General features: G+C 50.7%; 2 protein-coding genes across 5 annotated transcripts in view; one reads left to right on the top strand and one right to left on the bottom strand.

Moving 5' to 3' along the window:
• LOC138165325 (transmembrane protein 59-like) overlaps nucleotides 1–15807 on the bottom strand; it is a 24007-nt gene extending 8200 nt beyond the window's left edge. The window contains exons 1-7 of one of the 2 annotated variants that reach the window (XM_069093525.1): nucleotides 15109–15807; nucleotides 8508–8613; nucleotides 6583–6677; nucleotides 5239–5391; nucleotides 3903–3987; nucleotides 2661–2745; nucleotides 1744–1852 (exon numbers count right to left, since the gene is read on the bottom strand). In XM_069093525.1, the coding sequence (XP_068949626.1) occupies nucleotides 1744–1852; nucleotides 2661–2745; nucleotides 3903–3987; nucleotides 5239–5391; nucleotides 6583–6677; nucleotides 8508–8613; nucleotides 15109–15807 (1332 nt within the window). The remainder of the gene's footprint in view (nucleotides 1–1743; nucleotides 1853–2660; nucleotides 2746–3902; nucleotides 3988–5238; nucleotides 5392–6582; nucleotides 6678–8507; nucleotides 8614–15108) is intronic. The other variant, XM_069093526.1, reaches the window with a different exon arrangement.
• TCEANC2 (transcription elongation factor A N-terminal and central domain containing 2) overlaps nucleotides 15764–25397 on the top strand; it is a 31538-nt gene continuing 21904 nt past the window's right edge. The window contains exons 1-3 of one of the 3 annotated variants that reach the window (XM_069093528.1): nucleotides 15764–15895; nucleotides 19588–19746; nucleotides 23123–23264. In XM_069093528.1, the coding sequence (XP_068949629.1) occupies nucleotides 19645–19746; nucleotides 23123–23264 (244 nt within the window). In that variant the 5' untranslated portion in view covers nucleotides 15764–15895; nucleotides 19588–19644. Of the gene's footprint in view, nucleotides 16003–16028; nucleotides 16690–19587; nucleotides 19747–23122; nucleotides 23265–25397 lie in introns of those variants that run through there. The other 2 variants (XM_069093527.1, XM_069093529.1) reach the window with 2 other exon arrangements.

The following is a 25397-nucleotide window of genomic DNA, read 5'->3' as shown; positions in this document are numbered from 1 at the left end:
CTCCATTTGGGTATTAAGTGCTGTGTTTAAACTTGATGTAACTCTGGGGTAGATTCAATTGTGATCCAGGAGGTGGGGAACTTTTGACCTTATTGTGCTCTGTGATTGACAAATGAAGGTACTTTACCTATGTTTGGAAAATAATCTCCATTTGAGAAGAGGGGTTTTGTGGTGGACCAAATGAAGGTATAGCCTAGGGGTGGAGTAGTATTTAGAACTGGGACTTTGTAATTGATTGAATGATTGGAAGATCCTGGGGTGGGGTAGTACTTGGAGATTATTTAATCACACTTAGTAAATGCTGTATTTTGAATGATGTCATGTTTTGATCTTCTCTGTTCTTGGTTTGTCACTGAATAAAATAGAGAGCACCTATGCTGGTATTTTGAACCTGGGAAGTTGCCTTTGCTTGATATTACATTACACTCCCCCGAAGCCGCACTCATCATCTGCACTCGGTGTCCACACGCTGGGTCTTACACAGATAGAGAACTATAATCTCCTGCTGGGGGGGGGGTAGGGGAGAAAGGGGCCTCCATTCTCTATAACCCAACCAGACAGCGTTTGTAAAGCTCCAGGGCTGCCTGTACGAGACACCCAGACCCTGTGGAGAGACCAGGGCTATCTCAGACTCCTGGCACAAAAATTAAACAGAAAGAAAGCATTTCATGGAACAACAGCATTTAAATACATGGCTCTGGGCCCAGAAACTAAAATATGTTTTCAGTATTACATTTTTGTAGCAAACAAAGCAAGAACTACCCATCGAGGCTGCACTGCCTGAAGAGATGAGCCAGGGGCAGCCTTCTGCAGAGGTGATAGCTGGGATCTGGCTCACCGTCGAGGTTAGGAGAAGCCCTTCTCTAGGACAGTCCGGCCTGCCCTTGCCAGTTCCCACACTGTAGACATCCTGGACTTTAATTTGTGTGATGCCCCACACAACTGGCTACTGAGTTTTCCCAAAGTCTAGCCCCTCGGCCTCTTCCATCCAGCTCCTTCTCTCTTTTGCCCCAGCCTGGACCTTCCTAACTGTCCAGACCCTTCTCTCTCCAATCTGTCGTTTTCTGCACAGCTGCTCAAGGGCCATTTCTAAAGCATGACTGAACACTAATCTTACCAAGAAGTGCCACTAGGAACAAACACAAGCCCCTGGGCACTTACAGCCCTTGCTAGCCTGGCCCTGGTCTACCTCCCATTCCAGGCTGACTACATGTTGCTGCCCTTCCCAAGTTCTGGCTTCTCAGCCTGGCTGCTGTTCCTAAATGTGATGATTCATCTTCCACCTCCAGGCCTTTGCACATGCAGGCTGTCCTCCTCTCATTCTTTCTCTTGTGCTATACACTCCAGCCAAATTGCACTGCCTGCCCGCCCCCTGAACACAGCCTGGCGAACCAGCCGTGCCCTCAGCTGTGTGTGAAGCTATCAAGGACCCTCTGCCACCTGCCTAGGACTACAACTTCACAGTTTGCCACTATCCCCCTTGGTCTCCCCTCGCCCACAACCATGCCCCACAGTCCCCTAAGAGGGACAAAAATCACCCATCTGCGGGAACCTAGACAGAGGCTTCTGGATTACCCATCGGCCAGATGTCTGAGGCAGCCCGTGCTTCTGGGCATCCCCTCCGAGCAGCTCATCAGTGGCCCTAAGAGGCCCAGAGGGGGTGGGTGGGGAGCACACTTTTTCTGCAGGCAGACAGCCCTGGGCATTGGGCGATAAGCCCCATTCCATGCATGTCCTGCTCACCTCTGGTGGGACATACTGCTCCATCGCTGTGGCAACGGTGGCACAGCAGATCCAGAGTAACACCAGCACTGAGAGCACGAGGGTGATGGTGACGATCCAGCCGGAATTCCTGACAAACAGCAGAGGAGGCACATGAGAAGTGCAGCAGCAGAGGGACTCTTCCTAGCCAAGAGCAGACCCAGCCTGGCTGTGTAGTTGGCCCAACAGGTGCTGCAGCCTCAGAGTGTGGGAGGTGGGGCTGAGACCAGGGCTATGTCAGGCTCCTGTCCTGGCCACGGTGACACGTCTGATGTCTGGGAGGCTCAGGAAGGAGGCCCTGTGCCACCATCAGAAGGTAAGTGCGTGTTGAGTGGGGGCTAGCTCGCTCTGGGCACCCAGATCTTCAGGGCCCACCCAGGGGCTAGGCTTAGTCACTGACTGCTGACTGAAGCTCAGGAGACACAAGGCCACCGTCTGTCTGAGCCTGAGAAGGAAGGGAAAGGGGCACGTGGTGGGGACTGCTTAGTGGGCTGGGCCTTCTGTTGTTTCCAAGGAAACAAATCATTTCACACAGTAAAGAAATGTATGTGATGCTGCACTTCTGCAGTAGCACTACTGCCGGAAAAAAGTGAGGAGGCCGAAGCATGCAGGTGTAACTGATGAAATGTGTCTTAAGAGTGGCAAGCATCACTGCTGAAAAGGAATCCTCTGGGGAATCCTTTCAAATGACACACCCTCTGGTAATGCGGAAACATTATCTTCTTGGCCTCTTTAGTATATTAGCTTTTAAAGAAACCAAAACAACCCTAAAAATAAGGGGAAATACTGAGAAACATAGGGGGAAATGGCTTGACTGTTAAAACAGCTTAAAAATGAATATCCCTGAGACCCAAAGCAGAGAATGTTTCTAGAAAGATAAATAAATTAGAAATACATACAGAGAGAGGCATTTAAAAAAGCTGTCACTTTCTCCATCTTCAAAATAGCCTCTGGGGGCTTGGGAGCCTGCTGGCTGTGGATCTGCTGAAACACCAAGGCGTAAGTCATGTAAGACTCCATCACTGGCCAATGTTCACAAGCCTGAGGATCCGGATTTGGATCCCTATTGTCACTGATTTGCTGTGTGACCCTAGGCAAGTCCCCTCCCCTCTCTGTGCCTCACTTTCCTCACCTGGAAAATGAAAGGTTGGGGCAAAGGACCTTGGCAGTCCCTTCGGAGAGGCACCTGCAGGAGCTTCTTCCCAAAAGCCCCCAGTGTGTATGCATGAGCAAATGGGACATGAAGGCCTCATGAAGAACCAACATCTTTCCAGCAAATGAGAAACCCCATGCAGCAGAAGCCCCCTGGCCTGCTGCCTCGTCTGCTGGGGATGGGATTCTGGCTCCCTGCAGCCCACTAGAACCCGAGGAAGAAGGTACCCCCTGCCTCCTGCCCCCACCCAGTTCCCCTATTCCAGGGGAAAATGTGAAGTTAAGAAATTTTCTTTTTGCTCTAGAGAAGCTAAGAACCGGCAAATGTGGATAAAAGTGAACTTTGGCAAGTCAGACTGATTTCTCAGCACCTAGCAGGGAAGGAGGCAGCTGTGGGAGCTTTGCTCTAGTGTTGTGAGTCACGGCTTTACCTTCAGGCTTTGCTGGGGAGTTGTACCGTGTTTCCCCGATAATAAGACACTGTCTTATTAAATTTTTTTGGACAGAAAAACACCAGAGGGCTTATTTTCAGAGGAGGGCTTATTTTAATGAACATTGATAGCAATTTTAATAAACAGGTAAATGTGAACAAAAAAATGTACCTTTATTCAATAATGAATTCAATTAAGAACAGGATGATGCACTCACTGCTGCAGCTCTGATTGGATGTAGCTTGGAGCGCGGCGTGGGTTTCACTGGGGGGGGGGGGGAGGGAGGGTGCATACAGGGGGTACCGTAATGTAGCGTGTAGCGCAGGGGATCATCTTCACTACAGTAGCAATCTCAATAGGGCTTATTTTCGGGGGAGGGCTTATTTTAGAGGAATCTTACACAGTAAGGGGAGGGCTTATTTTCGGGATAGGTCTTATTATTGGGGAAACACGGTAAAGCCCAGCTTAGACACAAATGCAAGATCTGGGCCTTATCCCTCCATTAAGGCAGATAATCTACTGTCAATGTTTTTATGCCAATCTTGAAATCAAACTTACAGGCCATTTTCTTTAAAGGTGCGTTTTTCCCATGTGGAGAATGATCCCGATCCACCTGGGCGGGATACTGAATTTCTGGTTTGGACTGAAAGAGAATCAAAGGGACAGTAAGCAGCCTGTTGACCAAAGCCCATTCAGGAACAAGTTAACACTTGCTGTCTCCACAAACTGTCACACGGGCACAATGGCACTGGAGATGACTCAGAAATGGAAACACACCAGCCATAACCCTGACCCTTCACTGAAGCCTCCATCCAGCTGCCTCCCAAAGAGATCACAACGGCACTACCACTAGTCTGGGGTAAATCATGGTGAACCACATGCAATTTCACCCGGCCAGAGCATCACAGGGACAGCCACACCGGCCGGCTATCACAGCTGAGTGAATGGTGAGCAGGCCTGCTGCTTCCTGGCGCTCTTGCCTTCCCTCGGCACAGTGGGAAGGGCGCAGGCACGGAGCCAGTGGACAGACCTGAATTCCAATTCTGCCTCTACTCCTTATGACCAAGGGGATCTTGGCTTTGTTTCATCTGTAAAACCACAGCGACTAGACAACCCCCAAAGTCTTTTCTGTACTGTGGCAGCTCTTTACTAGCAGCTGGGTCTGCCAATCTACACCATAATCAACACAGACCTGGGCCGGTAAGATCCTGCTCAAACAGGTGGCAGCAACATCTACACAAAATTAACTGTAGCCGTGGCTTTCAGACCTTTTACTGAAATTGTAAGAATATGTTCTATCACTAATCCAGAGTTTGCAAATGAAAAGAACAGAAGAAACAACAAAGCCTAGACTGGAACAAAATACCCATCTTAATCTTACAGCCAGTCCCTCATAATGACAGAATGGTCACTTCATTTATCCCGTTATTTCTCAGACACACTGAAAAATCAGTGGGTTGGTCATGGAGGTTACTTGTCTACAAGGCTGCCTGAAATAATAAAATGCAAAGTCAAGCCCTCTCTATGAATTTCTTATCCAAGTTCAGATCAGATCAAATCATTGCGTGCCTTAGGGTGGGCTTCTCCGCTCCAGGGCCCATTATCATTAGTCGAGGTAAGAATTAAAATGCTTGTACTGACAGAACCTCAAACTGAAGCAGCTGATTTTATTTGATCAAAATCCCTACCAAGGTGTTTACAGGCAGATGCTGAAAACTACTTGGAGCTATTCAATAGGAAGTAGCTTTGAGATCATTTCAAGCAGAATTGCAGGGAAAGGGGTGCAGAGGATTTACTCCAGGGAATCCACTAACTTCCAAGTTCCTCTCTAGCACTCAGCTCTTACAGTTCTTAAACAAGTGCCGGCTACTGCAGTCCAGAGTCACGCTCTCACCTGGAAGATGACAATCTTCCCATCATCGGCCTGAAGATAGAAAGTCCATGAAGAGGTTATGAAGCTCTGTGCTGAGTCCATCACGTCACTCCAGAATGATCTCACTAGCGTCAAAGGGAAAAGCAGATGCATTCTGGGCATCAGAGACATGAGCTGTAAGGAGACACCAATTCTGAAACACCGGCTATTTTTCAAATATATACATAGACACAAAAACATCAAAACCATTGTTGAAGTGTTCGAGTCTTTGTTATGTGACTTTCTGTGACTCACTCGCAGCCAATCTGGTGGCTGAAGCCCTCCCTGAAATATCAGCAGAGCTTGTTTTCCATTGGGATAGAGGGTCAACGCCACATCACAGTGAGGCATCAGAGCAGCACTCAACTGGAGGGAGACAGTTGTTTTTTATAAAAATTAACTGTATATGCAATTCTTCAGTATGGACATAGGCTTAATTTCCTCTATTTTTTCCCATAGCTTCTCAGTCATTGTCTCCCCCCTTCCCCCAAACAGAACACAAAACATGGACAGGCGATGGTGGGCAACAACAAAAATGAGACATAATTTCATTTCTATATATACTTTATGGTTCACCAAGGGCATTCCTGCTATCTACACTGAGGAGAGTCTAGAGCTAAATTCCATCTGAGTAATCTTTAATTCTAGATCATCCCTCCTTGACCTAAACTGTTAAGAACCTAGCAGGCAAGACAAACAACTTTCCAGGGAATCCTACACCTGCCGTGCCTACCTCACTGGGGTGCAGTGAGCGGCTTCGTTGCCAGACTAAATGTTGCTTCAGACCTGGTTTCAAGACTCATACTTGGTCTGCTCCCCTTGCTCTGAACGTACGCCCATCCATATTCTCCCTAAGATGGGATGCTAAGAACTAGGCATAATTTCCTAGATGTGGCATGGGATGGTGGGCCTTTATACTGCCTAATTTGGGACATTTCTATTAATATTTAGATATTAAATTTATCTCAAAACATTTAATCATTTATCTTCATTTTGTAATTGTGACTTTTTCTATTAGCGTAAGATCAAATGATTATTTGTTGAGTAGTTCTGCTACTTAGTCTTGAAGTGCACTACAATCCCCAGGCCTCTTCCCCATCTCAGAATCGATCTTTCTATCTACCCCTAGTAAGTGCCAACATAGCAAAGTTGGCCATTGTTCCGGCCTGCTGGGATCTTTTTCAAGCCTGAGACTCTGCTATCTGACAAATGCACCCCCCTTCCCATTTGCTCATACCTGAATATTACTTAGTGGGACTAAGTAGGGCTAGCACCCCTCAAAAACACTGCTGTCAGAAAGGGAGGGAGGGAAGGCCACGTGCTTACATGTTCTTGTCTCAACTCGGCGAATGGCAGCTGACTCTGGCAGCCCAGATGGCAAGCGTACTGTTCACCAGGCTGGGAGTATGCCTCTGTGCAAGCTGAGAGAGAGAGAGCGAGAGCTGGGCTTTAGGGAAGTGTGTAGGGCTCCATCTGCAGCGCACCACATCAGAATGTGGTCCAGCCTTGGGCAGGGCCACTGGGTTATTTTTGTTAAGCCCCACATTTCAATCAACAAGCACTGATTAAGTGGTTTCCATGGACCAGCAGGAAGAGAACAAGTCTATCAGTGAGGCTGGAGGAAGCTTCTTCTCTAAAGCCTCAGCTGCTCCCCTAACAGGCAGCAACAGCAGCAGCTCTATGCAGCTCACTGGGGTCTGGAGCTGATCAATCAGAATGCACATCGAAGTGCTTTGAAAACTCTCCAATGCTATGCTGATGCAAGCTGATGATAATAATAATCACAGAAAAAAGGTATTTATACTACAGAACTGCTCCCCAGCTCATGTGTCAGCAGCCCTTCATAACTTACACAGTGCTTTCTTCGGTCAGAACAAATATACAAGTTAAGTGGAGTGAGTGCTGTTTTAGTAGAGAAGAGTCGTGGACCGGGTCAGGAGAGACAACCTTCAGATCTGAACCACGACCCTGACACTAATTGGACCTGGGTTTTTTCACTGCAAAATGGGGTCTATAACATTTGCAATAACCAGTGCAAGGTTTTTATGAACAAGATGCTTTATGAGCTTTAAAAATAGTTTTGCAATGACCTGGCCAAGGTCATTCATTTGGCTAGTCTGTAGCCAACTCAGGACTCAGCCCCAGCTTTTGTCTCTATCAGCCTGGGCCTTTTTTAAGGCCCCACAAAAAACACATCAGTGTTCCTCACCAGGATCCGGCCCTGGACTGGGACATTGTTAACACACCATTTACTGTAGAAATGCAGAATTTACAAAGAGAACCAAAAAAAGGGATTTATAAAAAATTCAAAATAAAACAATTAAGTTAGACATTCAACTGAGAAAATTAGGGCACATTTTTAAAGGTTTATAGATCATAATTTTTCTAAGCTGGTGATAAGAAGTATACTCAGAATAAAACTGAATGGGCGGCTAGGTGGCACAGTGAATAGAGCAAAGGCCCTGGAGTCAGGAAGACCTGAGTTCAAATCTGACCTCAGACACTTAACACTAGCTGTGTGACCCTGGGCAAGTCACTTAACCCCAATTACCCTGCCTCCCCCCTCCAAAAATAGAAAAGCGAAAATGAAGTCTACTGGAAGATGTATGTATAACAGACAGAATCCTTTTATTTTGTCATTAAACAAGATTCTTTTTCCTGACACAATTTTGGGGCACGGAGGATGATGTGAACAGACCAAGGTTACAATATCACCTTAAAAAAGTTAATTCACTGACACTGTCTCTGATTACATTATGCCTTGTTATATTTTTTTCAGCAAACTCTAAGATTAGTGATTTAACTGATGAAAGAACTCAATTTCTCTACTTCCTGGAATGACCCACAAAGAATACACTATTTAATATTTAGTCAATGGCCTGATTCAGCAAAACTCACCAGTCAGTGCCAACCAACCTATGCCTGAAAAATCTTAGAGAGGAAAATTATACCATCTAAGAAGATGTGGTGATGAATTAGGAGTGCAGTAATTGCCGCTTCATTTGGTTAAGCCAAATGGTTGGTAAAAATAAAGGCATCCAAACTACAGTACAAAGCCAACATTGTCCCAGAAATGAGATGGAATTACAGAAACCCCAGCAATCTGGCAGTTATAAGCAGCAGCTACAGAAACTCTGTGACAACTGCAAAGTATACATAAGACTATTTAATAGAAGATGCTAGGGATTCTTTAAATAAACAAATATAACAAAGAAAAAAAGATATAAAATGTCATTAGCATATCATCTTACCAGATTCACACTCCAATTTGGTCCGATTTAAGTCAATTCCATCATCCACAAACTGACAAATTGAAAACAGCCTGCAGCCTCTCTGGCAGGCATACAACTCCTCTTCCTATGGAGTTAGAAGACCAGAGGAGATTACCAAAAGGCCAACATTATCCCCGGAAAAGAAGGCTAAAAAGAAAGCAAAGTTAGTAGCATCTGCTATGAAGTCTTTACTGGAAGGTATTTTACTGAAAGAAAAAAACGATGACTTGGGGGCAGCACCATGATGCCCACACTGCCTGCAGAGGCCTTTCTGGCTCACTTCTGAAGCTGATGATGGTTAAACAAATAAATCATTCCTTTTCCTTTCCATCTTCTATGGTTCGTATATCTGGTAATACTGCTATTTAAAGGGGGCATTCCAAGGAACAAGGAAAAGTCTTAGGCCAACAGGAGGTGGCCTTCTGCCCTCAAAACTAGTACTGATGATGCTGGGCACACCAAGCTGTGCTGAAGAACTCATCAGCATCCTTTCCCATGTGGTACATGGTGTCACTAAAGCCCGGAAAAAGCAGAACCTCTAACAATGGACAACATACAAGGAAAGATTCAGATTTCACATGAGTCTAAATACAGGCCACAGTCCTAATGTGGGGTCTCCTTGGAAAGAATGCCTGTGTGTGGGTATAAAAAGTAACACCAAAATTACAGGCCAATACCTAAGTTTCACACAAGTTAGATTTCGGGTGGGAAACACAAAGCATATATTTGAACTAACACTTGGTTAAAAAAAGTTCACATTAATCAAAGTATTTCAGTTATCAGACACCTGCAGATAGGAATTTGAGGGAAGAGGAAGATCCCTTGAAGACTGCTAGATAACCTTATTTTCACATCCTGGACCATGCAAATCGCCTAATTGTTCTAACTCCGAGGTTCCCTCTTCAAGGTAGAAAGTGGATCTGAGGGGATTGACTTCAAGGTCTGAAGGGATTCTGACAATAAGGCACATACAATATTGGTAACAAACTCACGCAAAAACCAAAGCTCCCCCACTCCCTGTTTGCTCCACTGTGTGCAAAGTGGCAGCAGGCCCCCAGTAAGGAAGGAGATGGATGTGCACACACCAGTTAGTTACCTAAGACAGCAAAGTTTTAGGCATTTCTTCTGGGCAGAAGGACTGGTGACTTCATGGAAGAGCAACAGCCAGTAAAGAGAAGGCTGCGATCCCCAGGGCACGGCTCTAAAGGCCTTAATTCTAATGCCTTCAATTGAGGGGACGTGGCACACAGTAGGGCTCCCCCCTGCAGGAGGCACGTGGCATGGAAATGACCTTCCCTCTGTAGCAGTGCTGTCAGCACTGTAGCTTGCCTCCTGTGAGGCGGCTTGCCTGCCTGCACTGTTTTGGGAACATTGCGTACTGCATCTTCAAAGGCAGACGAGCTTTAGAGAATCTTTCAAAATGGATTTTCTTTTGGTAACAGGCCAACCCAATAAACTAGTGCACAGGTGGGAGGGGACAGACCATTTCGAAGGTCATTCCTGATTCTAAAATCCAATGTCTTGCCCTATTTTATAAGTTCTATCACCTTCTAGATACCATTTAACTGTACCTAGAATGACCAGCAGAAGTTCATAGATGCCTCCTTTGATCTGTCCAGCACAGTCTAAGGGCAAAAACCGCTGCTTCAAACGGAACAGGATTCTTGTGCTAAAGGAGTGAGCCTTCACCCTGCAAGGCAAGAACTTCTGTACTCACAGTCAGATGCTGCATGTGCCCGTAAACCCTGCCACACGCTCTTCACTCTTTTGGTGTTCAACAGTGCTAATGTGAAAATGCCAAACTGATTTCAATTCAACAAATGATTATTAAATGCCTACAATATACGATGCTTGGTGCTAGGCTTTAGGCATACAAAGACAAAAATGTGGGAAATAGTTCGGGCTTTTTTTAAAAAGTCTACAGGGTGGGAAGGATGGCAGAAGAGAAAATAAATGTATGTATGTACAGAGAGATGGGGGTGGGGGGAGTAGACTATATGTACAGAGATAAACAAGCACGTGGTACTTTTAAGTAAGGGAGAACAGCATTAACAATGTAGGATGGGGAGGAATCAGGAAGGTACACAAGACTAAGTCTTGAAGGACAATAATTTTGAGAGCTAGAGGTAAGGAAGGAGTGAATTCCAGTCATGAGAGACCAAGTGAATTTGGGAAATAGATAATAAGTCAGGTCTGATAAAAAAAACATTAGGGGAAATAATATGAGAGAAAGCTGGAGAAGCAGGCTGAAAGTCATTTTGAAGAAGGCCAAGAACACCAGGTTGAATATCAGAAAACTTGCTCTATAAAACCTACCCAATGGGTACCAACCCTGTGTATTATTCTTGCCATCTATATTTGATCCAGACAGGTTATGTAACTATACACGAGGAAAGTTAAAAGGAAAAAATTCAAAAAAGCCTAGTCTCATCCTTCAGTCTATCTGTTCTCCAGTTCACCCTCTCTACCCAGCTGCCCAAAGCACTTGGCTAACTATGTCAACCCTCCCCCCACCCCCACATCTGAGAATCTTTGGTGGCTTCCAAATGCCTCTCACATCAAACTCTGCTTAACATTCAAAGCCTCCGCTGGGAGGTTCCAGCACACTGGCCTACGGTGCCAGTTTCTAGACTCGTTGCACACAAATGCCCCTTATATGCTCTGCATATCCCCACAACCCAGCCCCCTTGAAGGCCTCAATGTCTTTGTACACTCATCCCCTTACTTCTATCTCCAGAACCCTTAGCGTCCCTTCCAGGGTCAGCTGAGGCATTTGCCATTAACTCCCCCAGCTCTTTTGCTTCCCAATGATGGGGTGCTTGGACCCCAATTCCAAGATTTCTCCCTAACTTCAAAACACTATTCCTGACAGTTTTCTCCCCAGCTCCAGAACACTCTGCCTAGTAATAACTCGAGTGGGCCCCTGTAAGACAAACTACCTTTCCCTATCACAAGAACAAGATGATTTCTGAAGGAATTCTCTTGTAAAAATAGGACTATATCTTGTAACCACAGAATTATCATGTATTGATTTCCAAAGTATCATGTTCAATCCAGAGGTCAAACTATAGACATCAACTCTCAAAGCTACCTTGCTACAGAAATAACAGACCAAAAATACACCCTGTAGAAACCCCTTCCCTTGGTTTTCAGCAGTGAATGACACCTGTGACCAAGGTTGTAAGATATCACCTAATCAGCATTATCTACCAGATAATCTACTGCTTTTCCTATATAAACTTCAGCATCATTCCAGTTATGTGGAACGGTTCCTTAAAAAGCTCTGCCCACCACATTAGCGTCACAATAAACCTCTGCACCCTGACTTAAAGAACATTTGAGTCTGTGAATTCATTTCAGAAGACCCTCTCCTGTACTCCAGTCTTTGAAGGGTCCCTGAACCCTTAAACTGCATCACCTCCTCAATCAGAATGCAAGCTCCTTGAGGGCAATGACTCTTTATGGGCATATATATATATATAAGTGCTTAATAAATGTCTGTTAAATGGAATAGAAGAAGGCAAAAATACCCTACATGCTTTCAACCAAAAATTAAAAGTACTTAGCCTTTTTTCCATGTTTGAATTGTTGAAATTAGGAAGGAACCGTAGAATAGTTAAACCCCCCAAGGATCTGGCATGAGAAGACCTGGGTTGAATCCCATTCTGGCTACAATGGCTGTGCAGCTTTGAGGCGGTCACTTCCTCTCTACTCTAAACCCAATCAGATGCCCAGCTCTCACTCAATCCCAGAAGCCATTTGTTTGTGCATTGAGTCTCTAAAGACATGCTTCAGGGAATGGCATTGGCACTGGCCCACAAGCTATCTGAGGGCAGGAGCAGGTTGGCAGCTCCCAGGGAGCTCTGGATGAGCAGCACAGGGACCCTTTTACCCAACGCGGGTCCCAAAGACAGGCAGTGTATGCGTGTCAGCTCTGTAACCATGCCCTCATGCTGCCTTTTGAGGTCTGCTTAGCATAGACATTGTTGCTCAGCCCTTTCAGGCATGACCCCATTTGGGGTTTTCTTGGCAGAGACACTGAAGTGGTTTGCCATTTCCTTCTCTAGCTCATTTTACTGATAGGAACTAAGGCAAGCAAGACTCAGAAGGAGGCGTCTTCCTGACTTCAGGCCTGGCATTGTGTCCACCGTGACGCCGAGTTGCCCCTGCTTGGCACAGAGTAGGCCCTTAATCAATGCTTGTTGACTGACAATTCCCTTTCTTATCAGAGGTTTTGATGGCCAGGCCTATTTAGTTAATCAATAAATATGTAAGCACCTGCCAAGCATTGCTAAGTGCTGGGGATACCAAAAAAAAGGCAAGACAGTGCCAGTCCTGAAGGAGCTTATACTCGAGTGGGGACCAATGCACAAATGAGCCCCGCGCTCACTAAGCAGAAAATAACTAACGGAGGAAGGCACTACAGCGCATAGGGAGCAGGAAGGCTCCAGGCACGGGGGACAGCCTGAGAAAAAGCCTGGACTGAGACACTGGCAGAGCCACCAGGATGCAGAGAAGCGAGGTGTTAGCAGAATGGAAGGCAGGAGGGAGTGAGGCTGTGAAGGGCTCTGGAGGCTAAACAGAGGATGCATCAGTCCTGTGCTTTGGGATAGTGTCTTTAGTGGCTGAAGGGAGGAGGGATTGGAGTGGGCAAAGACTTAAGGCCAGCAGACTCCCCAGCAGCTGGTGCAGTAGTCCAGAGTTGGGGAAAGGAGAGAAAGGAGGAGTGTGGGAGAGATGCTGCAGAGGTGAAAGTGCTGGGCCTCGGCAACAGCTCAGAGGGGCCTGTGTGTGTCAGGGAGGAGTCTGTCCGGCCGCCTTCGGGGTCTGGGAGAGCTTGTGAGGGAGGGTGCATTGCCCTACGATGCCAGATGTCCAGAATCCTCCTCCCTATTCTGTCCCTGACTGGTTATGGAGGGAAGAAAGAGAATAAGCCTTTACGGATCTCCTGCTATGGGCCCAGAACTACATCAAGGGCTTGATATCATTTGATCCTCACAAGCCAGAGAGGCAGGTGCTATTGTCATTCCCATTTCAAAACTGAAATCGAGTAACTTGCCCTGGGTGCACGGCTAGGAAGCCTTTACCACCCAGTACCACCTGGCTGCCCCCTGAACCAATCACCAAGGCTTTATTCAACCCCTCCCCGGGCCCAAAGACCACAGAAGCTTGGCTCTGTAAAAGGAAGGGAATAGGGCAGTGAATGCCATGGTGCCTCCAGGAAGGGTGGGCTCCTGTGCAATGGGCCCAGCATGGTGGGTGGGGGTCTGCACCTCTGCAGAGAGGCTATTCACCCCTTCTTTACTCTTCTTCCCCTTGACTTTGTCCTCACTTTATACTTGGCTTCCCAAACAAGACCCAAGCCTGGCTCCTCAAGGGCAGGAATTGTCTTGCCTGCCTGTCACCACCTCTCCTGGCAGGGGGCGGCATGTGCTGGATGCCCTGTTAGGTGCTAAGGACACAAGGACAGTACTGAAAAGTTCCCAGGGTTTTCAGATGCAGGCTGCAGGCCAGAGTCTCTCGGATCTTCCTCCTGTGCCTATCATTCCATCTCAGAGCCCCCACATCCCTGACAACTCCTTGAGAATCCTGGGATTGATTCTGATTTGTGACAACTCTTAACCTGGGCCCCAGTTTCTTCTGTAAATAAAGCAGCACCAATGTGCTGGCCTTCTTAACTGACAGGGCTGCTCCTGGAAAACCACACTGCATGACCGGATTATCAGGATACAGAACACAACCCTCAACACCCGAACCAGAACTCCCTCCAGAGGCCCCACACCGGCCATCGCCACCTGGCAGCTCTGAGTAAGCAAAGGATGAGCGCAGGGAGCAAGGGTGGGGCTGTGGGAAGGATGCTGACCCAGCAGGAGATGCCCTGGGAAGAGAAGGGAGTAGAGAAAAAAGTATAGCAACAGGCCAGCCAGATGGGGCAGGGGCAGGGGGCCAGCCAGGCAGAAGTCTGGGGTCAGGCGCTGGGCCTTGGGGTAACCCGGATTGCACGGTACCCAGACACAGAGGCAGGTGGGGCCCCGGTGCCAGGGGCGGGGGAGATGCGGGGGGCTCTGGGGCTCCGGGTGGGGCGCCCTCCCACCTCCAGGTTAAACCAGGACACGGGGGGGAGGGGGACCCCGAGCGTCAAGGTGAGGAGACCACCAGGGCGGGCAAGAGGGAAAGGAGTGGGAGGAGCAAAAGGAAAAGGGGGAGGGCAGCAGACAAACAAGGGGGGGACACTGGGGGGCCAAGAAAGAGGCAGACACGGAGAAAGAGAAGACAAAGGGGAAGGGGACAAAAAAGGGGAGAGGGAGACGCTAGGGAGTGAGGGGAGCAGGGCGAGGAAGGAGGGAAGACAAGGGGAGGAGCCAAAGAGGGAGGGGGGACCCCAGGAGGAGGTGATGCAGGACAACAAGGGGGGAGGGGATGTGCCCAGGGGAGGACAAGGAGCAAGAATGGGGATGCACACAGGGGAGGGGGGGGGAGCGGAAGAGGTCGGGGAGGGGGGGGCGGGAGCGGAGGGGGGCCCCGCGGGGGAGGGGGAGGAGGGGCCCGCGGGGAGGGGGTGCCCAGGGGCAGGGCTTACCTTGGGGTAGGTGTGCAGGGGGTAGGTCAGCTGGCAGGCTCGGTGGCAGGACGCCGTGTCGCCCAGCACCGAGTCGAAGGCCTCGGCCGAGGCGGCCCCGGCGGCCTGGGGCAGGCCCAGCGCCGCGGCCAGCAGCAGGGGGAGCAGCGAGAGCGGAGGCCCCGGGAGCCGCAGGGTCCCGGTCCGGGCCCGGGGCGCCCCCAGCGCCGCCATCTTGTCTCGTCCCTTCTGTCTCCGCTGCCGCTGCCTCCACCTCCTCCGAAAGTGGCTGTTTTCCTTCCTCCTCCTCCTCCTCCTCCTCCTCCTTCTTCTCCCCGCCTCCTTCCGGTACCGCGGCCGCTTCCGCCTCCGCCGCCCCGCCCTCCGGGACCTCCCAGTAACTGCGACCTCCGCCTCCTCCTTCCTAACGATCTTCCCAGACCGGCCAGGCTCGCGAGATCTACCAGCCGAGGTCGCCCGCCGGGGCACGCTGGGCAATGGAGTCCGCTCCGCCTTCGGCGGCCGGGGGAAGGCGGAGCCTCCGGCCTGGGCGGAACTACAGGGCCCGGCAGGAAGCTCGACCATCTTGCTTCCGGGGTTGGCATAGGCGCAGTCCGAGGAGAGCGAAGACTCCCGGAGGCAGTGGCCGGCCAGCGCGCCAGAACCGTTTCTCGGGTGGGTCGGCCTGAGCTCTGGCAGACCCTCGGGCGGCCCCGTCATTTCCCGAGGAGGTGGAAGGGGAGGGCAGGCGGCTTTAAGAGACCGGACGCTCCCGGATCCTGGACGGGGAAAGGCGGGCCTGAGGAAGGTCAGTGGAGCCCTCAGCGCCGTTAATGATTGGCTGTCGGTTGCGCAGAACCTTTGACTTCCACAAGTGATTGGTCGCCCGTTGCTAGGACCCCTTCGCTTCCACAGGTGATTGGCTACTCGTTGTTAGCATGGTTGTCTGTCTCTTACTAGGGGTTACTGGAATTCCAGAGGGTTTGGCTGCTGGTTGCTAGGGTCTCCTGACTTCCAGTCCTTGGTTCCCAGTTGGGGGTAGGGAGGGGTGTTTGGCAGCTCTTGGCCAGAAACCCCCAATACTCTGAATTGCTGAGGGAGCCCCTCTAACAGTAACAGAGTCTCGTTTAGCGCTTTAAGGTTTGCAGAGCGTCTTGCAAGTATTATCTAGTTTGGAGAAGCGTGTCCTGGCCGGGCCGGGGTTGGCAGACGCCTCCCATCGGACCGTCAGCTGCTGATGCAGAAGCCATAAACAGTGCCCCCCGGCCTCCCCCAGGGCGATCAGACGGCGTGGCTTTGGAGCAGCCACGGAGGTGCTCCCGCCAGAGGGGCCCTCGGGTGCCGCCGACCATCGCCTCTGCACCAGGGACACCTCGGACCCCGGCCGGGAGAAGGGCGTGAAGGGGGAGGAGCGTGGGAAGGCGTGCGCCCACCCACAGGGAGGGCTCTCGGGTGGGAGCCCCGGGCGGTGGCAGCAGCACAACACACCCGGCCTGGGCTTGACGGGGGTGGTGGAAGGGTCAATGGGAGAGGAACGCTGAGGTGGCCCCGGCTGAGGCCTGAGACCCCGAAGGATGAGGCAGAGCCCAGTCCTGGGCGCAGGTGAGCTTGCATGCACTGTCCGGGAGGTGCCTGTGGAATTTCAGGGCCCCCTGTGCCAGAGCGGGAGCGAGCGCTTTGCTTAGAGGCGCAGTGGCACCAACAGGTGTTTGCCCGGGAGGCTCAGGACACAGGGTCCCAGAGCAGACAGGAAGCGTCCTAGAGACGAGGAAGGTCACGCCCCACCACTGTTAGCTCAAACAGCTGATGCTAAACGTTCAGGACATGGAGCATCCCCAGAGGACAGGAGCAGCCTGCCCCAGGCATCAGGAGGGAGTGCAGAGGAGCAGCCTTGCGCAATCTGACACAGCTGGGCTTCCGATGGCAGAGGGTCCGAGTGCTGTCGCTTCTCTGTGGAGCTGGGAGGTAAAATGCTAATGCAGATCGAAATGTTCCTGGTGATGCCGTGGGACAGGAGCAGATGAGCAAACCAGGAACTGATGGAGCTTCACCAAGAGAAAGAAAGAAAGAAAGAGAAAGAAAAGAAGCATGAAGAACTGAAAAGGGGGTTAAACAGCTGAGGAGGCTGGCCCTCCCCGCCAGGGAGACCTCCAGGGGCATGTATACAGGCCAGGAGCCTGCAGAGGAGGAAATGGAGGCCTCCCGGATCAACCGCCAGCAAGCAGAGTCAGGCCACCAACTTGTATATGTTCTTGTTAGTCTTGTGGCAAACAAAGATGGAAAAACTCTCGTTTGCTTTTCTTACTGTCTGTCTTTGAGATAAATTTCGTAAAAACAAACACACAGAAACTCCAATGTATAATTTGAGCCTTCCAAGGACGGGAAAGTAGTTGCTCCTATCCTCATTCTATGGATGTGGACACAGGCTCAGAGGTGACGTTGCCCAGAAGTGACTTCCTCAAGGGACAAGCAATCAGTAAACATTTTTTGAATGCTTACTATGTGCCAGGCATTGTACTAAGGTCTGAGGATGCAAAGAAAGGCGAAGACATAGTCCTGACCTCAAGGAACTCACAGTTTCGTAGCTAATGTGTCGCCAACTCTGCAAATGAGACACCTTCGGGGTAAATGCTCATAGCCAGCATTTAGATATATAAATGCTTTAAGGTTTGCAAGACACTTTACAAATATGATCTAGCATATGATCTAATAACCCTTTGGGTTGAGTGCTGTCATCCTCCCCATTTTACAGATGAGGAAATCAAGGCAGACACAGATTAAGCGATTTGCCCACTTGGGTGTAGCTACATGGCCAATAAGTTTCTGAATCCAGATTTGAACTCAGGTCTTCCTTATTCCAGGCCCATTGCTCTGTGTACCATGAAACTGATGTGGAGAAGGCCCATTGCAGAAGGTGGGATAGATGAGGAGGGAGAAAATTCTAACACTGGGGGACAGCCAGTAAGGAGACCCAAAGCATAGCGAAGAAATATTTGTGTCAGGATTTGAACTCCAGTCTTACTGGCTCCAAGCCCAGTGCTTCATCTACTATGACTCATCCTGATGGGGTTGAGGTTGTTGTCCAATGTCCTTTGTGAGCTGGTAATGGAAACAGCAGAAGAGCAATGGGCTTGGATCCATTTGCTAGCTGTATGAGCCTAGGGAAGTCAGTTAAACCGCGATGCTTTCATCGGTAAAATGGCATGTTGCTTCTCTACTCGCCACAGCCAGTGCAGTGAGGATTTAATGAGTAAGGGTAGGGCGGTTATCAGGAGGACCTGAAAGACAGACATTCTCAGGGCGGCTAAGTGGCGCAGTGAATAGAGCACTGGCCCTGGAGTCAGGATGACCTAAGTTCAGATCTGGCCTCAGACACTACACACACACACACACACACACACACACACACTAGCCATGTGACCTTGGGCAAGTCACTTAACCCCAATTGCCCTCCAAAAAAAAGAAAGACAGACAAACATTGTCATTGGCATGATTAGCGTTCTGCTTGGTGGAGGTATGAACTGTTATCTAGGTCACGTTAATGAGGTTTAAGGAAGAAGCCTTTGTTCCACCTTTGAAAACTTGCTTCCATGGAAGGTGTGTACTGGACTTGCATGGATTGGCTCAGTCAGGGTAGATCTGACTTGGTAAACCTTCTTCCTGGAGGTAGCTCCTGCATTCTACACACTGGGCCTGCAGTAAGGACAGACCTGAGGTCAAGTCTGGCCTCTGACACTTAGTAGCGGAATGACCTTGGGCAAGTCACTTAACCTCCTTTTGCCTCAGTTTCTTCAACTGTAAAATGGGAATAACAATAACATCTACCTCCCAGCGTCATGGTGAGGATCAAAGGAGGTCTCAGCAGAGTTGCTGGCACATAGTAGGCACTTAACAAATGCACGCTTCCTCCCTTTGTGTAACAGGAATATGGCCCCCGTACCTTCGAGATGGGCTAAGTGAGGGATCACCCTTTGCCAAGTCCAAAGGCGTGCAGCCCTTTCTCAGACCCAGAGCTTGGGAGGGCAGTGATCCCACCAGGCAGTGTGCGCCTCTCTAGGTGCCTCTGACTGAAAGAGCGCTGGCCATAGATTAGGAGGTCTGGGCTCTGCTTCTTCCCTACTGTCTCCTTGGGCGATTCTTTGCCCGCTTGCCACTGGGCTTCCTCGTCTCCCAGAAGGGGGTGGCGATGCCTCTCTTCACACATTGCTCTCATATCTATGTGGTGAGGGTGAATGTGCTACTTCTGTCTTACAGATGGGGAAACTAAGGCTTATGGGGCAGAGTGGCTTGTTCGTAGTTAGGCCACAGTCACAGCAGGGAAGCGTCAGAGCCAGGGCCCTCACACAGGAGTGTTAGCTCAGCCTTAAAACAGGGTAGAAATGGGTCTGATTGAGCTGAGTAGCGACAAGTCATAGGTCTTTATTGTATGTGCACTGCTCTGTTGGTGCCCCTGCTGCTGGACTATCTCTCACCCACTGCCACGCTATCCTTGTTCCATAGGTTTTAGAGGACAGCCCCTTCCTGACTGGCTGGGCTGGAGAACCGGCACTCCCGGAGATGGATAAGTTTGTCATTCGAAAACCTCTGCCTCACAGCAGCCCCCAGAAGAAAGATTCTGGAGAAAAGGTTTACAGACAGGCCACGCTGGAGTCTCTGAAGGTGAGAGGTGGGAGGGGGAAGAGGCTGGGGAGCCCTTGCCTGGGTTTCCTCACGCATGGCTGGGGGAAGCCCTTCCCCTCCTGAGAACTAGTCCTGCTGGACATCACTGGGGTGGCCCAGCACCACAGAGCTAACATGGAGCCCGACCCGTTCCTTCTTCCACACTCTTAGGGTCACTGGCATAGCTGCCTCAGGGTCCTCTGGGCTCCCCTTACTCTCAGCTCCCAGACCAGCCTGCTGCTGGGTCTTGCTGATCCTCCTTCTGTGACATCTCCTGCCTCCCTCCTCTGTCTGCTCTGTGGCTGGGGCCTCTTGTGAGTCCTTCTTCTGCTGGTTTCTCCCCTTTCCAAGCTGCCGAGGTTCTAGTCCTAAGCACAGGACGCCCGTATGCGACCATCCACAGCTGATAGAAGCTGATTCCCAGCCTGCCATTTACAGCCCTTGAATGGTTGGCTTCCACCAGCCTTTTTAGAATTGTCCCCTTGCTGCCTCTGTGCTCCAGAAGGACTGGTGTGACGACAGCGCCCCTCTCTGTGACGTTTCAGTGTTTTGTTCTGGTGGGGCCAGCAGCTCTTCCAGAGGCTTCCTTTCCTGCCTGTGCCCCTTGGCTCCCCTCCCCCAGTCGTTGGCATGCCCCCAGTAACCTCATGTGTGCTTAGTAGATTCTCTGTGTTATTTGTCTGAGGACACGTGGTGTCGTAGCCCCAGGAGATGGAAGCTCTTTGAGGGCAAGGTGCTGGCTTTGTAACCCCGTGCTGTGCCTGACCCAGGGTCAGTATGTGATAAGTGTTTGCTGTTGAATTGAAGGTGTGGTTAAGGCCCAGGAATGAGCTCAGGTTCCCCAAGCAGGTCGGGCAAGGATTTTTCCTCCTGTTTTCTTGATTCAGAGTTACCCGTGGTCACCCCTGCTGAGGGGGGCAGCATTGAAGCCAGGGCTGGAAGCTTCCATGGGGAAAGAGCATTGGCTCCACGGCCCGAGGACCAGCTCCCATGTCCTGTGACCTTGTGCAGACCCCTCAGTTGTCTGGGCGTCAGGGAGGTCAGGAGGTCGTAAGATGCCATGATTATGCACCCCTGGATCTTGGGGTCCCATCACTTGAAATTTGTCTCCATGCTGTTGGGGAAGAGGAAAATGTAAATGATAATAAGACATGTGACCAAGGGGCGGTCAGGTAGCACAGCAAGTAAGAGCACCGGCTCCAGTGTTGGGATGACTCAGCACCACACCCAGAAAGAACTGGCTGTGTAACCTTGAGCAGGTTACTTCACCCCAATTGCTTAGGGGTGGCCAGGTGGCTCAGCGAGTAAGAGCACCGGCTCCAGTGTTGGGATGACCTGGATCAAATCTGGGCTCAGATACTTAGCACCTCACCCAGAAATAACTGGCCGTGTAACCTTGAGCAAGTTACTTAACCCCAATTGCTTTAAAAAAAAAAAAAAGACACGTGACCATCTGGGTCTTATCGCCCTCTCCATCCCAGGCCCAGCTTACCATCCTATAGGTACCATGTTGTTTCTGTAACAAGAGGCAGGGTGGCCTGGTAACGTGAGCCGGCCATGGAGCCAAAAGGAAGGCAGCATTCCAAGTTAGGAGGAGTCGGGCTCCTGGGCCTGTTTTTGGCACTGGCTGTGCCCCCTGAGCCTCCGTCTCCCTCTGTGTAAGCCAGGCACGATGCCGGCGTGGTATCTGTCTCCTGAGGATTGGATGAGGTGGGAGGGCGGAAGGCCCTTTGCAGCCCTTCCTGCCTCTCGTCCTTTGTTCCTGCCGTCTCTGCCCTTGGGGAGCCTGTGTCTCCTTGAGCGAGACAGCACACTCACGCCGCACACACTGAGGAGCTTTGCATGTCCCACGTAGGATCTGTGTCACCACCTGACAGGCGCCACGAGCAGAAGGCGCTCAGAATTACTTCTTGTAGCCAGTGTTAGAGGAGCAACAGTTTGCAAGGAATGGATCAGTGACCCAAGACCAGTAGGTGCGTCCGTCGGCCTTTGGCTCGTCCCCAGGCGGTTCACCCTCTAGACTGTTAGACAGGAGGCCTGACTGGCAGAGACTTCCAGGGCTGGGGCAAGGCCATGGAGAATGCCACTGGCTCAGCCACCAAGAGGAGAGAGCGGAAGCGTACCACCAAGGCTGCACTACGTCCATGATGTCATCGCCGCTGGCGTGGGCTGCTGGCGTGGAGGAAAGTGGTCAGCGCCTCCATGTTTGTCAGGTGCCAGGTGCTGCTGGACAGTCAGTGCAAGGATCCCACTTTGGGCTTGAGGCATGGAGACAGGAGGAACAGAAAAGGCTGTTTGGGCTGGAATGGCTGAGTCAGGAGGGAGTAATGTCGGATGGAACCAGAGGTGTCCCACGGAGTGCAGATGGGACTTCAGCATCCTGCGAGGGCTCCTGTTTGCGGAGGCTGGAAGTTACAGGGCCTCCCCAGTGAGATTCATGATTGAAGAAATGAGAACAGAGGCCAATACTATACCATACTGAGAAAAAAACCCAAATCCTGCCCAGGTGAAAAGGGCCTGGTGGCAGGGCCAAGGCAAGCCTAGGAAGGAGAGGGCGTTGTATTAGCCAGTCAGTCCAGATATTGGGCCCTAAACTGAAGAGGGAGAACAGAGAGAGAGGGTGGTGCTGAGCTGGGGAAGCTTTTCAGCGTGCTTAGTGATCAAAGGCTCTTTACCCCGGGGCCAAAGCATGAGCTTCTCCTGCTGATCCTAGGAGCTTTTGAGTCTTGGGACACCCCATTTTCTGAAGAATGGAAGTTGTAGATGACTCCTAGGTTGGGGGAAGATGAGCAGCCGGCACTATAGATCATAGCTTTTCTAGTCTTTGTTGATACAAGAAGGCTGGAAGAGAATGTTGTTTAGGATATGGGCAGTTGGAAAAGGAGGCTGTGGCCTAGAAGCTTCCGAGAGTGTGGGAGAAGAGTTGCTACTATGGTGCCTCCGAGCCAGAGAGAGGCCCACAGGACAGCTACCTGCTTGTGTGGATCCTCTGGAGAGGGAGCATCCGTGGGACAAGGGGGAGGCGTCTGTGGGTCCTCATCACCTCATGCCAAAGTATAGGAGCACCGGAGAGAAGCCGGGCCATGTGTGAGTGTGAGCTCATGTTCCTGTGTCTGTCCTCCATCATAGCAGAGGCCCTCCCCTGCTGTGTCATGAAGCATTGACCTGAGGGGCGTAGGGACTCTGGGGCACGCATTCTAGGGCTCACTGCTCAGGGCCCTCGGGTGTTCCTGATCTGTGCCCGTGGCCGTGCTTTGGGTCAGGTCAGGATCACTGATTCACTCACCTGTCAGTAAAAGCCCCATCAGTGCAGGTGAAGGCAGATGTCTTTCTAAGGAAAACGTTCCATTTTCCAAATGACTTTTCTCTTTCCCAGAGAGTGGTGGTTGTTGAAGACATCAGAAGATGGAAAGGGGTGTTGGAGCTCCCAGGGCAACCCCAAGAAAATTTAGTCGAAGCTTTACGGGAGTTAAAGAAGAAACTGCCCTCCAAGGATGTGCTGAGGGCCACCAAGATCGGTAGGTGCCTTGGCCCAGGGGGTGGCTTGAGTGTGTCCTGCAGCCTCCTCCTTCTGGCCCGTGACAGCCAGGGCCCAAAAGGGCGGCCTCTGCCACCTTCCTGATGTGAAGACACAAAGGGGTTGCTAGCTGCATTGGCGAACTGACCCATTTGCTGGCTGCAGAGGCCATTTAGATGAGAAGCAGAGGAACAAAACTGACTCTTTTATTTCTGCATGGTGTCCAGAATGCCACTGACGTGAAAGGGAGGGTCGTTACACGGTGGAGGTCTGCTGTGGCCGCCACATACACCCCTGTCTGCAAAGCCATCAGTCAATGAAAAACTCTCGGTCCTGGCATTCTAGGCCCTCCCCAATCCCATTCCCATGCCCTGTTCCAGCCTCATGTCAGACTTCCCCATAGCTCACATTCCAGCCAGATGGGGCAGCTTTCTCTGACCATCTTGGGGCCAAGCCCAGAGTGGCCTCCTGACTTCCCCAGGGCCCCTGAGTGAGCCTGCTTTCATTCATGGCTTAGCCCAGGGGCCTTCCCTGCATGCTCCCACGTCTCCCCTTCCCAGGCCAGGAAGGAGGCCTCCTAATCCTCATCTTACTGGAATGTGAGCTCCTGGAGAACAGGCTGTGGTCCTGTCTTTCTTTAGACTCAGGTAATCATAGAATTTAGAGGCAGCTGGTGGTGTAATGGATAGAGCCTGGAGTCAGGGAGGCCTGAGTTCAAATGTGGCCCCAGGCACTTACTAGCTGTGAGACCCTGGCCAAGTCATCTAGCTTCTGTTTGCCTCAGTTTCCTTAACTGTAAAATGAGGATGAAAATAACAGCACCTGCCTCCTAAAGGCTGTTGTGAGAGTAAAGTGAAATGATGTTTGTCAAGTACTTAGCCTGGTGCCTGGCATAGGGTGGGTACTTAATAAGCTCACCCTCCCTTCCCCCCTCCCTCCCTCTCTCCCTTCCTTCCCCCTTCCTCCCCTCTTCCTTTCTTCTTTCCCTTCCTCCCACCCTTGCTCCCTCCCTTCCTCCCTTCCCTTTTTCCCTCCCTCCCTTCCCTCCTTTCCTCCCTCCCTCCCTTCCCCCCTCCCTTCCTGAATAAACTTTAGAGGTCACTGAGTCCAGACCTTCATTTTCTGGAGCAGAAAACTGAGGCCTGAAGAGGCTCAGGGCTTGGGAAGGCTTCACAGAAAAGGTAGACAAGCAGGGGCCTCTGGAGCGGGTGGGGGAGGATCTAGATGAGCTATGGCCCCAAGACAGCTGGGCTGGGTCTGGGGTCCTGAGGCCGGCCGCCAGACACAAGGAGTTATATTCAATGGCCACAATTATTGATTCTTTGACTTGAAGACATAGGGAAACTTCAGACAGTCAGTCAACAAGCATTTATTAAATGCCAGCTATGTGCCAGGGACTGTGCTGAGCACTATGGATACAAAGAGAGGTCAAAATACAGTTCCTGCTCACCGTCTAGTGAGGAGACAACACGTCAAGAACTCTGAGGCCAGGATGTTTACAGGATGAATGGGACAAGCTGCAGAGGGAAGGCCTTCACATTGGTGGGGAAGGCTTCTTGTAGAAGACGGGAGTGTAGCTGGGACTTGAAGGAAGTGGGGAGGCAGAAATGAGGAGGGAGGACATTCCTGGCGTGGGGCATGGCCAGAGAAAATGTCTGGAGTCTGGATGAGGGTCATGTGTAAGGAATTGAGAGGGGCAGGTCACTGGAAAGGGTCAGGGAGAGTAAGGCGTGGGAAGACTGGAGATGTAGGAGGGGGCTGGGTTAAAAAGGGCTTTAAAAGCCAGGCAGAGCATTTCGTATTCTCTCCTGGAGGGTAGAGGCAGTTGCTGAAATGGATTGAGTGGGGAGGGGATTTGTGAAGTGGTCAGACCCGTGTCTGAAGAAGATGGGTTTGACAGCTCAGCAGAGGGCGGCCTAGAGTGGGAGACTGGAGGCCTGCAGATCCCCAGCAGGTTATTGTAGTGGTCGAGGCCTGAGGGGCTGAGGGCCCGCCCCAGGGGTGGCAGTGCCAGAGGGGAGAAGGGGGAGTATGGGAGAGATGCTGCCAAGGCATTGGCAACAGCTTAGATGCTGGGAGGTGAGAGGGGAGGGGTCCAGGGTGACGCCTGAGGCCCTGGGAGGGTGGTGTCTTT

This window comes from Petaurus breviceps, unplaced genomic scaffold, assembly GCF_028583685.1.
Source record: "Petaurus breviceps papuanus isolate PSGF00001 unplaced genomic scaffold, PetGlider_PUasm1.0 208, whole genome shotgun sequence".
In the NCBI taxonomy this organism is placed as follows: domain Eukaryota; kingdom Metazoa; phylum Chordata; class Mammalia; order Diprotodontia; family Petauridae; genus Petaurus; species Petaurus breviceps.
This window is presented reverse-complemented; position numbering and strand designations above follow the sequence as displayed.